Source organism: Chenopodium quinoa, unplaced genomic scaffold (genome assembly GCF_001683475.1).
Source record: "Chenopodium quinoa cultivar QQ74 unplaced genomic scaffold, ASM168347v1, whole genome shotgun sequence".
Lineage (NCBI taxonomy): Eukaryota > Viridiplantae > Streptophyta > Magnoliopsida > Caryophyllales > Amaranthaceae > Chenopodium > Chenopodium quinoa.
The window spans coordinates 1,109,388-1,123,730 of NW_018743066.1; the positions used below are offsets into that span (position 1 = coordinate 1,109,388).

The window sequence follows — 14,343 nt, forward strand, 5'->3', positions numbered from 1 at the left end:
GTTAAATTTGATAATTTTAAAGAAGAATTCATAATAGAAAAATAGTATAAATAATTTCACTTCAGCAAAAGTAGTATGAAGTGAATCGGACCTAATTAAATGTACTCACTACTCATGACTTGTGTCTACTACATTCCTCCTACGTTTAAATCAAATGAGGCAAATAATTCATTCTTTTTTAATGGATGAGCTCTGGATTTTAAATTTTAACGTTTGTGATTAATCTGCTCCGTATTTATATTTGATTCACTTTTATAATCTTATTGATATTTAGATCTATCAACAATTAAATTTATATTTCAACACATTTAACAAATGTATGTGATAAAAAATGTCAACCAAACATGAACGGATAATGGTTGTATAGAAGACAAGGATGGTTCATTGGTTCCATAAAATGTACGCATAACTTTTATGATAAGATCAAAATCATTAGGTAACCATTATTATTTTCTTATTAATCAAAGTGACATTTTTCGGATCTAAGTGGCTATTATGTACTTCATAATAAGTATGATAGCAAAGGCACTCTCATAATTCTAGTAGCCAGCAGGAAGGTAATTGCCATCAACCAATTTAGACCGAAAATATAACACAGTTAAAAAGAAAAAAAGAGCAGGGTATGACCAAAACATTCTGAACATTTCAACTATATAAAACATGTTAGAAAAGCTGCACGGTTCAAGAGTAAACAGCAAATATGTGTTGCCAAAGTTGAAGGTTTGTGAATTGTGAGCATAATCTTTCTTCAATGTGTGATAAGGTGGCGTACAAGCGTATGATTCAGTCACTTATACATAATTGCAACAAAAGCGCCAAATGATGATCAGCAAATCCGATAAATCACTGTGATGGTGTATCTTCGTCTTTCTTTTGCGACAAGTACCTAGCACAATAGATCAATAGATCAAAAATATATAAGATTGAAGTATTGAACCAAGAAAAAAGAGAAAGATAAGAAATTAACATGTAACCAATGTCCACTGCTGGAGGCCCTAGAGCTGGCACATTCAGTATAAATGTAAGTCAAAAATAATAACGACCAGTTATTTTTCTAAAATTTTCCTAAAATTTTCCCACTCATAAGACAAATGTTAGTTCTTAAAATATCCCAGTCAAGGATATCTTTATATTTGGAGATAGTTTCAGCTTATAAATTATCTAGCAATAAGACCGTATACAAAAACCCCCACTATAATACATCCACTCTTTATGCGATCCCTCTTCATGATCAAGAGGTTACTAAAAACAAGTACTCTGTCCTTTATTGCAGTTTGGTCAACCGGTCAAGACCCAAGTAGATACTCCCCGATCTGAATGAATTGGGAATACTTTATTAGTTAACTACTTGTACTTTTGATGTGGTTTGCATTTCCTAAAATTGAGCTAAAACAATGAGCAATCCACACCTTTGATTAGAGCTTCCAACACCAAGGGGATGAACTTTCAAGATCAACAATCTAGGTCCAAAATCATAGCCATTGAAATGTTGCTACTAACAAATTCAATGACTCCCTAGACTGATAGGAAATAATATGAGACTGAATCTGTTTTTCAACTGAACTTTTCATATAGACCATACCACAATTTTCAACCGGACTTCTAACTTCTAAAGTTCTGAGCTATCGGGGAAAGCAGGAGATTGGTTGGACTCCCCAACCCACCTCAGGTACATTGAATTTTATCAAAAACTGTGCAATAATGTGTTTTTGAGCCTACTAATGTTTCACATAGAAACAATCCACTAAATCAGTCTAATTCCCACAACGTATTCCCTCTTCTTAAAAATGGGAAAGCACCAACTTCATAGAAGATTAAAAGAGGGCAACTGAGAAGGCAAGTTGGAAAACACACAGCCAAAATAAAAAAGCAAGCATTTACAATCAAAGTCGAACATGGTAAACATAGAGTTATAAAACAACGAAATTCTTCAAAACCCTTACCCATTAGCCCTTGCCCACCGGGAAAATTGGTATAGTTGAACAGTCTCATTTGAAGCATGACAAGCTAGAAGTAGGTAGTTACGAGGCTGAACCATCCATGCAAACCTCATGAATAATCCTGAATAAACGCACATTGCTGAAACACCAACAAACAGTGTTGATCAGTTGACTATCAAAGCATGCTTAAAAGCGTAGACTTGCTTTGCAACAACATATATGAACCTGCACTCATGTTGCCAGATATCATTTCAGGAGGTTTATTCATGTCCACAAGCCCCTGTCAGCTCCATCAGAAACACAGACGATAAGTTGCAAAATCTAGTCAACAAAAGTAATTTATATGTTTTCAAGTAAAGAAGCATACAGCAACAACAAATCCCCAGTTGGCAACAGGTCCCCAAAAATGAGTTGTTTTAGGACCAACAGGACTGTTCAAAAAAGCACGGAAAGTAGAAGCCATTTATCTCCTGTAAAGAGTAATACAAAGTTAGATGCTGGAAAATAATCCGTAAATAAAATCATTTCCAATGCAAGCAAGCAATTGGCAGATTCTCAGAAACAAATTTATAAGAATATGAGAAACAAAAATTATGCCACGTACACTCAATAAGAATGAAAAAAATCAAACCAAGAGGATCGTTTATGCACTTAGCCCCAGGCCCCAGGTAAACACCTATACCTTAGACATAATACTAAAAATTACAATCCCAACCAGTAAAGCAATAGTTTATACGAAGTATGAAAGATTGATCCTTCAGCAAAACATCTTAATGTCAACATACATTGCTTTTGCAAATTGTCATCCTTGCAACCAAGTTGGTGCTTCAAAGAATTGACCTATAGATGACCTATAAGCCTATAACAATCTCCCAGAAAAAGTAATGTTCATACACTTCAAGACTAAAAAAATGCCCTCTTTATGTTATGTATCATCAAAAAATTACAAGCTAATCTACACTCTTGAGAGAAGATTGTCCTAATTTCTTGGGTACTTTTCCTTTGGAAAAAAGAAAAAGAGCACTTACAATTGATCGATGGAAAGATGACATCAGGACCCATATATCAATTAAGCCAGCTCAAAAACCAATCATAATGACTCTCAAAAGGAAACATGTTGAACAAGTGTGTTACAAATGAGGATAGTGAGGAAAGAAAACATGCATATCTATCCCACATAGAAGAGGGTCAACAAAATGAAATAAAGTTAAAAGGACCATAAGACGTGACTTCGAATATCTGAACCTGGAGGCCAAAATGATAAAATGTGTATGTAGCATATTTAATAACAACACATAAAGAACCTTTTTCGACTCTTAGGCCTTCTTAGCATACTTTATCTTCCCCATTTACTTCCCCTATTTTTACATATGTTATTGCATCTAATAAAAAATACTTCTTTTTATGCATTTCCTTCTTTTGGCCTATGTTTTCTCACATTAAAGATCATCTTTCCTTCCCTGACATCTCAAACAACTCATCATAGTTCATCTATACAGCACTGGCTGTCAATACTTCAGCTTAGAAAGTAAAAAAACACAAGTACAACATAGACAATCCTTAGCGAGCCAATACAAACACATCATGTGCAAGGGGTGTGTAATTGTGTAAATTGAGTAAGATGATCCAACCTCTGAAAATGTATAAAGTCACCCACTCACATAAGGAATCCTCCCCGGAATCTAAACATATCTTTCATGAAGAACATCTATCATTCCTTGTATAATTCATTATCCACAGAGGAATACAATAAACACTAGGAAAATTACAGGTCAAAGTATTCCAAAACCGGAACAATCACGCACAATAAGGATTAGCTTGATTAAGTTGATGCTCGCTTCCTTAGATAAGTTGGACTTTAATTAAGCGATTGGTTCACTTTTGAGCTATGGGAAAGTGAATAATTGATGAAATATACTAGGCTAACAAATATTTCGATAAAATAAAACAATTTTAATTTCACTAAATTTACTCGATTATAAATTTCTATTGCATAAAAATATAAATTCAACCATAAACCAAACTCATCCAATATACTCCTAACATCTTTCTTCCAGATAAGACCTTGACAAGTTTTGATACTTTGAGACGAATTAAATACGATAAATTAGCATCAAATTAAAGAATCAAATACAAATGTTCGCCCAGTAATCGACATTGTTCAATTGCAATCCCTAAAAAATAAATACTTAGAAAAAACTAAAACGAAATCGAGGATAATGGAGCTATGGATGTTATTCTAATCAAAATTATACAAGAAATTGAAAGAAAATACAAAAATCCCAAAAAAAAATTATCAATAATCAATATCAACTCTGATGAAATTATACAAGGTTGCGTAATTTGAGAGTATTTTGACAAAATAATCACAATAACTTGTGAAAATTGAAGGATTCTAATTTGCAAAAAAAATGAAGAATTTAAGAGAATAATACCTTTAAATATTGATTGAAATCTGGAATTGATCCGGAGTTGTTGACCCCCTAATCGCCGGTGAAGGGTGGAAATGTTTATTTATCTCAGGCGGGGCGGGACTCGCCTTTCTTAAAAATAATTTGACAACCGATCCCCAAACCTCACCTTTTGACTTTCAAGAGTTTCAACTACCAAATCTTCTACTACGGACTAATTGACACACTCGATTTTTAAGACGGTCAAACTTAAGGAAAAAAAAAAAAAAGTTAATCATAGTCTTCTGTAATATGAAATCGGTGTTTTTTCTGTTTGACTGACTATATCGTGTGGTCAGGGCTATTTATTCAAAGGTTACTCGGTCGGACATGGGTTACTTATTCGAGAGTTACACAGTAGGACAGGGGTTACTTATAGAGGTTACTTAGTCGGTCAGAGGTCACTTATAGGAATTACTTAGTCAGTCAGAGGTCACTTATATGAATTACTTAGTCGGATATGGATCACTTATAAAGTTTACTCAGACGATCAGGGGTTACTTACAAAGTTTACTCAGTTGATTAGGGATTTCTTATAGGGTTTACTCAGTCGGCCAGGGGTTACTAAGTCGGTTAGGGATTATTTAGGGTTTACTCAATCGATTAGGGGTTACTTATAGAGGTTATTTATTCTAAAGTTACTTATAAGTGTGGCCTGCTACGTATAAAAATTTGTGTTATGGACAGTGGCGGACTGGCCCTTGTGCCTGGTGGGTCAAATGACTCACCAGGGCCCAAAAAAATTCTAAGTTTTTTTTAAAAAAAAAAAAAATTCTAACTTCAGGTACTGAGGTGAGCCCGATTTGGCGAATTCCTCAAGCAGTCAAGCCCTAGCCCACTTCGCCTCTTCCTCTTCGCATCTTCCTCTTCGCCTCTTCCTCTTCACCACTTCACCAAATCACCAGACTACCTCCACCCTCCAGTGCTGGCGTGCTGCTGCTAGCCTAGTCGCCTGCTCTGCTGCAGTGCTGCTCAGTGCGAGTGTGTCGTGTGCGACAGACCGACAGTGCTCACTGCTAGTGCTCTTCGCTAGTTCGCTTCGAGTCTTCAACGCTTCTTCTAATCTGCTATTCTCATTTTGCTAGTAAGTTGATTTCTATTTTAGTTTAAAATTCTAATCTTCAATTCAGTCTAATTAGTTAATTTTATTAAACTTGGTTTAAACTTAGGTTGATTTTTAGTTAACGCTTCCTCTTCGCTAGTTCGCTCACGCCTCCAGACTCTGACTCAGCATGTATCAATTCTACCTTTTTGAGTGCTGAGATGGCTAAAAGTTCATTCAAATTCGAGCACCCTCTTGGTTTGTTACAATTTCTTGATTTGGGATTTTTTTTTTGCCCCCTGAAAATTTTGGTTTTGTTCCGCGTTATTTGGATGTTTGATGATCAAATTTTGTGAAATATTTATCTGGGTTTGTTTTTAAGTATGAATCTTCGAAGCATTTTTGGATTTTCTTGGTGTAATTTGAATATTTGGTGATCAAATTATGTGAATTATGCATCTGGGTAGTTTTTATAAGACTATATATGAATGTCGGAACAATTATGCTTAATTATGTTAATTATTGCAGTAATTTGTATCTTATAACTTGTAATTTGATAAAGGTTTTGCTTGCAAAGTTTAAAGTCTTGTGTTTTTTCTAATAATGAAATATAATTAAGGATGTTGATTTGATTGATGAATTGTTGTGGTGTCTGAGGTCAGTTGAATATTCTCTCTTTTCATCTCCTTGTTTCATATACTATTATGTTCAAATGATTTTACTTGTATTTGGAATTCTAAATTTTGATTAGTTCTCACTTCAATATATGAGTAGCTCGGAAAAGTTGATTTTTTTTGCTGCAATTTCATGTTATGTTGACAAACTGGTTAAAATTTCTAAAGGGTATTTTTAAAATTGTAAGTGTGTTACAATTTTATGGTGGGATGATGTTATATTTTGTTTAAATATGTGGGTTGCAGTACTATTATTTGGTTGTTTGGTAAAAAAATTTTTTTACATATTTGATTATTGATTGTGACTCACCAGTCGAAAATTTCTGGGTCCGCCACTGGTTATGGAATAGATGAAGTAAACGGATTACTTACATCACTTTGGTATAGCCTAATAGACATGCGTACTTTTGTAAATACTACTTTTTTTTTTTGGTTATTAATATATGTAATTATGGATTAGTAATTACGGAGTAAAATTTTATAGAAAAAAAAAAAAGTACTCTGTAGAATACTTTATACGAAGTATACATTTAGGTGAAACTAATAACATTCTGCTTGTCTTTGGTAAGTTAATGAAAATAAAAGGTAATTTTGGAATTTGCTTGAGGAAGAATAGATATTGGTTTTAAATTTAATGGCTCTCGATATAGGTATGATTAAATTGATCACCTAGACACCTAATGGAATCATTTTATAATATAAGGAAAACCTTAATAAAACCTCCCATATACTCGGTCTGACCGGACAACCTTTCTCAATCGGGTGCACCAACAAGCAAATTTGAAACGACGGGATTATGAAGCTTCCCCTTGTTGGCTTTGTAGGGCGATCACGAACAAAATATATATACATCATATTGAATGCCTCGATTCAAAACATATTTAACAATTAGTTAGTCACATTTTTTTTAATTAACACATAATTAATAAAAACTTATTTTAGTTTGTCATTTTGTTGTCTTTTCCTTTTCTTTTGATACATCATTATAACTAATGAAAAATTAATTATATCCCATACCAAGTTGTCCAAGTACAAGTATTAGTATTATAGGGTAGTACCGTGGTAGTTGAGCTTTCATTTTTCAAACAACCATGATGTCATAATATATATGTATGTTCCAAATATTCCCAAATGCTGGATTTAAAATGCGATTGTCGTGACTGAGATGCTATGTATACAAGATTTGAAGCATCACCTTAAACTATTCAAGTTATGATCTAAACCAACAAAAATAAAAATTTGGAGATATAGTACAAATAGATATTTTATATCTATGTTACATGTTGCATCTAATAATTTTGCCGTGCCTTACAAAATTAGTACTCGCGTACATATGTTTTTTCTCCTTCCGAGTTTATCATATTGAAACAACGCAATATACTCCGTAATTCTGATCTATTCTAATACAAATTACATTAAACTTACAATTTTCTATAACAGCTAATATCGTACCAAATAAAATAAAAAAAAATAAAAAATCAAACATACAAAATTCTCCCCCTAATAGTACATCAATGTAAAAAATAAACCATATTATGTAGATATGTACCTTTTCAATAAAGCCATTGGACATAAAATTCTATACAAGGAATAGAAATCTAATCTGAGTGACCAATCAAGAGGAAATCTGTGTTTATTTCTCTTTAATTTCTCTTCATACTTCTTAATTATGAAATGCCCACTGTCTTGCTTAGCAACCAAAGTACCAAGGATAATTCAACTCCAAAAATAGTATGGAGGTATGATCTATCCAACATGAATCCATACACTGTAATCCCAGCTCTATTATTCTCTAAATAAGTCACTGCAAAATACAAAAAAAAATAACTAACATTTCTAGCTAAAATCCGATGTTACCAAAAAAAAAATTAACAACTATATCTATACGTAGGGAGGTGAGGGAATTCCTCTACTCCCAAGTATATGTAGATGGTAGGGCTTAAACTCGTGACCTCAAAGTCACAACCCCACCAACTCTACCAAACTATGTGTAACAATACAAGGAGTTAAAAGTATTCATACCTAAGGCTTGCCTCTTTTGGTAGGAAATAGTGTTTGCAAAAACAGGAACCATCTTAGTGTTATCAAGGTCGTCATCGCCGTCTCCCTCCTCCTCATCGGACTCAGTATGTGTACAGTAGGGGAACGTAAGAGGTGAAAATGATCGAGTGATTGGAGTTGTTTGACCTTCGACAGCATCAAAAGAGTCTATCGTAGCACAAATATGCCATTTAGCAGCCAATGAGGTAATGGCCTGCGCCTTATGTGTGATCTTTGCTGCACTTCTTAGGCATATGCACACTCCAGTTACTAGGGTTACCGAGCAGAGCTACACATTTAGAAGCCGTAGTAATAATAAGTAACATAACATTTCCCTAACAGAAAATGGTTGCAAATAAGTAAATTATAAATCATATTCCTGGACTTTAATTATCAGCTTAAGTTTTTGGTTAAGATGGTCCACTAACATGGTAATAGAGCCAGCGTGACCTAAATATTACGACCACCAACTTAAGCTTTTGATTGAGATGGTCCACTACCATAAATAAACAAATAAAAAAACAGAGAAAGTATGTACGTAGCAAATTAAAGAATAGATAATTACCGCGACTTCTCCAGCAGTGTAGAGATCAACTTTACCACCATCAGACTTAGTAATGACTAGCAAAGAAGCAAACTGGCTAGCAGTGACAAGTAACAACGTAAACAAAATGAATGTTCGAAATCGATGGCTAATAATCCTCAGAGTCTTTCTGATCCTTAAATGCTCTAGTAAAACCATTGCAACATCCGTTTCGAGTTGAAAAACCTGAGCAAAGTCCTCGAACCTAAGGATCTGAAGGTAGCAGCTAACGCGGTAGAGCACACAAGCTAGGAAGAAGATCGAGGTTCGATATAGCCAAGAGCATTGCTCCAAGAAGCAGGCAATAGTGTGGCTCAATATTAGGTTGCCAAAGTGAGGGATTTTAGGTCCTCCTGTGGCGTACCACCAGATTTTGTAGGCTGTATCAGCAATGAAACAGGGTACCACGAACATACAGAGGATTTTGACTGATCTCTGCAAAAAATAACAAAGGATTCAATAATGTTTATTAAATTAATTTCTGATCATTATTAACATGCAATATGTTAGTTAATCAATGGTTTATATGAAGGAAATTAGGCCATAATTAACATTGTTATAAATTATGATGGATGATAGCCGAATTTTTATTCAAAATGATATTATTTAAAGTCGATAGTTCAAAACTATAAAGACTTTTAACTTTTCATTATGATTTTCACGTATCAATGAAATTTACTTTTTTTTGTAAGAAGTTGACATATAGAAATTGAACAAAACAACAATGTTTGAGATGAAATAAATTTACTATTGACTCAACTAGACTCATTAAGATTTTGTAGTACATTCGAATAGTTCGAGCCAAATTAAGTCGATTGGTCGATTCGATTATAACTGTGTCAAGTTTGAATATTAATTTTGAACGGATTACTCGACTTATTATCATCGTACCACTAGAAACTACAATTTGTAATATAAAACTGGTGCATTAGGTAGTATAAAAAGCAAATTAAAAGGACAAAAAAAAAAAAAAAACCAACATTAAACCTAAGAGAAGAAGAAGAAATATCTACCTAGCTAATCAAAATAGTAGTTCGTTTTGGATGGATATGACAATGACCTTGATTAAAAAGTTGCATTCTTTAATTTCTATATTTCCTGCTATCAATTGAAACAATGAGGTTGATGGAATGATGATAAGCATAAACGACAAAGGCACGATTTAATTAAGATGCTTTGTTCTCAACTCTTTTGCATATTGCTTTTGCTAGAAAAAACCTTACTTTTTTGCGCTAAAGTTGCCGAAAACTACTATATACCCATGATCCTTCTACTACCACCTTAAGAAGGCAATATCTTACATGATCTCGAATCAGGCGAATGTATACGTTCTAATAATGTGACACAACCTTTTTTTTTTTTTTTTACATTATGCCGACATGATCATGTATGTAACTTATGTTCAATCGTATAGAAATCTGGGAAGCATAAATGGATTGAATGTACCAAATTACTAATCTTAGATCACCCTTTTTCTCTCTAATAAAATATCTCTTACTTTTAAGGTGTGCTGAAAGTGATTTTTTATGTCGCCATGAATTAAAATAAATAAATAAAGAGTGACAAAACTTGTGCGCATTAGATCAACTTCAAGCAAAATACTCCATAATATGATAATTGAATGCATTATTTTATTACGAACGAAGTATTACTCAAATTTGAAGACTCTAATTTAAAAACTCTAATTAATATGGATTTGTTCATTATTAATAATGTCCATCTTTATCGCTTGTTATTCTCCTTACCTTAAAAACCATCTTATGTGGTTGAAATACAATCCAAATTAGTCACTATGTTATCAATCTCGATCAAAATCCCAGTCTAAATTTTCAACGGCAAAATATGACTCAATTCCTTCAAATGCACACTAACAACTTTGATTTCCAACTTAAGACCCAGAGTTTTCGGAGGAATACCACCGACCACCAGCTAGAAAATTAACAATAATCACGTATCAAATTAAAATAAACTTCGATCATATAATCTTAATCAAAAGCAAAATCATAATATCATAAAATCAAACAGGTGCAGTATCTTATTCATCAATCATAAGACTATATCGCATTAATCAATAACCATGACAATCTTTAAGAACATAAAAATAATTAACTTTCTTAAAAATCAAATACTTGTTTAAATCACAATCTCTCATCATTCATATTATGATAAACAAAAATTAAATTTGATCAAGAATATGATCATATCCCCAATTTTAATATATCAATATAAAATCTGTGTAATAAAGAATAAATACCTTACTTCATATTATTTTGCATGTATTATTAAAAAAAAAAAAAAAAAAAAAAAAAAAGTATATTTTATATCATATCAAATATTCTGAAATCCCCTGTTCAAAAAAACAGGGGATTAAACAGAATTAATAAGACTAGATGATTGAGAACGTACCTGAAGTTGTATGGAGTACCCGAACCGAACCCGATCACTCTCTTCATAGAGTTTATCAAGGAAAAGGAACCTCCTAAGACCAAGTTTTCTAGCAAATTTGGTAAGGTTAAGGAAAGAAAGAATGGAAATAGCCGAAAGCGAAAGCTCAACAATGGAATCAAAGGGTTGAAGATGATCTTCATCTTTACAAGTTGAACAATATAATACAAAATGAGACAAAATTGGAACACCAATACAAAACAAGAAGAAAACGGACCAAGAAAGGCTTGTTTTCCAAGGGTTTGATTGATCAACACAAGCCCATGTTAGAAATAGTCTTAGACTTTTTAATTCATCATCTTCATATTGTAAGGTTTGTTTATGTGATTTTGGTAATAGTAGATTTTGATGAAGAATATGTTGATTTTGATGAAGGTTATGATTTTCTCTCTCTTCGTTTTCCATTTTTGTATGGGATTTTGGAAAGTTACTAGAATACCATTGTTTGATATTTGAATTGATTGATAATTTTGCTATCAACCTACCTTATACTAGACATTTATACGGTATTTATATACTCATATGAAGTATATATATGTGGAGTTTATGTAATTTTTTTATTAAGGTGAAAACATGTGTCGTTTTCACTTTTTATATTTGGCTTCTTCTAATGAAGTAGGAACTTAGGTGATGTTTGATTTAACTTTTTTTTTTTGAATAGATGTTTGATTTAACTTAGTATATTATCTGAATTTTTTATACTAATTGAACTTATTTTGTATGAAAAATAAGTCAAAATAAGTTGATTAATCAACAATCAATCAAAATAAGTCAAAATAAGTTGATTAATCAACAATCAATCAATTAACATGAGGCATTGAATAATAATTTATTTTAAAAATTAGGCCTCTAAACTCCTCCCTCAGGACACTGTTGCGGTGTCCATGGGGACGGGGTAGCCCCGACTTCCATAGGTCCTTGTTTCGATCTCGTTCATATTATTATGCTTATTAATCGATGTTGTAAATAGCTTTGGGAGGATGTATTGCTAACAAAGTTTTTATGCTAGGTATGTATATTACTCTTAACTAATAATTTAAGTAGGAAAAAAAAAACCCTAATCTTAGTTGAAATTAATATTCATTTTTCAACAATATAACAACTCATATAACTATATATTATAAGCCACCCATCAATATAACAATTCAATTCAAGTAATCTCTCAATAATATAACAACTGACGTTAAAACTATTATTATTTGATTATATTAAAATCTTTTAAATAACTAAAATTAATTAAACCAAGCTAGTTAACATTCAAGTCAAAATATTACTACATCCGTTTCATATTATTTGCAACGATTAGATTTTTTTCTCTATATTTTATGTCAAATCGTTGCAAATAATATAAAATAGAGGTAATAGAGGTTACGAACCAATATGATATTAGATTTTGCAATGTTTTAGTACATGGACTACAAAGTTGTTGACCTTGTTGTTGTCTTTCTCGTGAGCTGGACGACCATGGGACCTATTAGCTCGCTTGATACGTGGTAGAGCTAAGAGGGCAAATATTACTGCAAATCTATGATTAGTAAATGAGAGAATATTTGCCGTGCCTTTCTCATTGATCATGAAACAGTATATAATACAAGCGTAAGCTAGGTTAGGGTTAAGGCTAAACTAGTAATTTACAAACTAATTACATACTAGATTATTTACATAATCTAACACTCCCCCGCAGTCAAAGCGGGAGGACCATTGATAGGCCGTCGTCGAGCCTACCAAAGATAATGATTCCTATCTTGGTCTCACTAACAATAGTAAGGGTAAGAAAGGGTCGAACCCAAGAGAGGCGTTGAATCAACCACCGAGTACTACCGTTTAAATAAGCTAAATGAATTCTAAATTGGGTTTGTTTTGAGTAACTTCTTCTAATTCAACTCAACTAAAGCTAAGAGGAGATTAACAATATTAAGAGGAATCTAGGGCTCGGGTTATACCACTCAACTTCATCACAAATCACAATTAGCATGCTACAATCAAGGTAAATTAATGGGACAAATTAGGGGAAGTCATCTAAAGCACCCAACTACTCTCTCAAGCTAGAGGGATTACTTGAATCGTGAATACAACCTATTCTCGTGGTTACATAGCATAAAACAAGTGTTAAAGCATAATCACGATGACATAAACATTCCCTTGACCGGTAATCTCTATTCTCATGGCATTTCGGGTCAATTAAGCATAAGGGAGCTAACTCAAGTTCATCTCTCGATCCTTCGTTGAGAAAGCTTGGATAAATAGTTCTAGCAATGGCCATATACAAGAACTAAGCAATTAAACCACTTAAGCTCAACTAATCATCATCCCACAACAACCAAATTAGCACATGCAACAAGTAATTAGTGACTACATTGAGGGTTTTACCCAAACCCTAGAATTTAGACTACTCACAATCCATGGAGGTTAAAGCAATTAGAGGTTTCAAGCAATTCATGAACAAGTTCAAACTAAGGATTAAGCTAATTAACAATCTAAGCATGCAAGAATTAAGCAAGTAATCAACAACAAAGTAAAGAGAAGTAGAAAAGATGAGTAAGAAATGGTTACTATGAAGCTTCAAAGTGAGCAACAATGGTGGATTTTGTCTTCTACAATGATTGAATTTGAATGCTTCCAAGCTAAAAATTAAGAACTAACTAATGATTTGAGAATTTAATGTTCTAAGACTACAAACTAAGAGGAAAGCTCTAAAAAAAACTGCCTCCCCGTACAAATGAGCTCTAAAGGGGTATTTATATGACCCCCAAATAAAAAGGACGGAGAAAACAAGGAAGGAGTTCGACTGCAGGTCTGCACGGATGTGCCAGATTTGGCACGGACGTGCAAGGCTAAGCACGGCCGTGCCAAGTTTGGCACGGACGTGCAGGAGGGCCAAAATGGAGGCAGAAGCTTCTGCCAAGGTCTGCACGGACGTGCAACTTTTGGCACGGACGTGCAGACTTGCACGGACGTGCTATCATCTTGCACGTCCGTGCAGGATGCCTTGCCTAGACTGCTTAACTTTGGGAAGCTGTAACTTCTACGTTTCTTGTCGGAAATGGACTTGTGACCAGTCGTTGGAAATCTCTTGTGACGAACTTTAATCTCCAATTTGAATCGCTTCAAAAGGTTGATAAGATCAAAAGTTATGGTTGGTTGAAATTGACGCTTACGCAAACGACCT

At 33.4% G+C, this 14,343-nt stretch overlaps 2 protein-coding genes across 2 annotated transcripts; both read right to left on the minus strand.

Annotated features, from left to right (window-relative positions):
• Positions 1-561: 561 nt before the first annotated feature.
• LOC110731278 (mitochondrial pyruvate carrier 1-like) lies at positions 562-4,545 on the minus strand. The gene is made up of 5 exons (XM_021911120.1): positions 4,376-4,545; positions 2,308-2,410; positions 2,166-2,220; positions 1,944-2,079; positions 562-886 (listed from the first exon to the last, which is right to left on the minus strand). The coding sequence occupies exons 2-5, from the start codon at positions 2,401-2,403 to the stop codon at positions 844-846; spliced, it is 330 nt and encodes a 109-aa protein (XP_021766812.1). The 5' UTR covers positions 2,404-2,410; positions 4,376-4,545; the 3' UTR covers positions 562-843.
• Positions 4,546-7,354: 2,809 nt separating this feature from the next.
• On the minus strand, positions 7,355-11,762 carry LOC110731280. The gene is made up of 4 exons (XM_021911121.1): positions 11,136-11,762; positions 8,712-9,164; positions 8,129-8,435; positions 7,355-7,910 (listed from the first exon to the last, which is right to left on the minus strand). Exons 1-4 carry the CDS (start codon positions 11,577-11,579, stop codon positions 7,774-7,776), a joined length of 1,341 nt encoding a protein of 446 aa, XP_021766813.1. The 5' UTR covers positions 11,580-11,762; the 3' UTR covers positions 7,355-7,773.
• Positions 11,763-14,343: the final 2,581 nt, after the last annotated feature.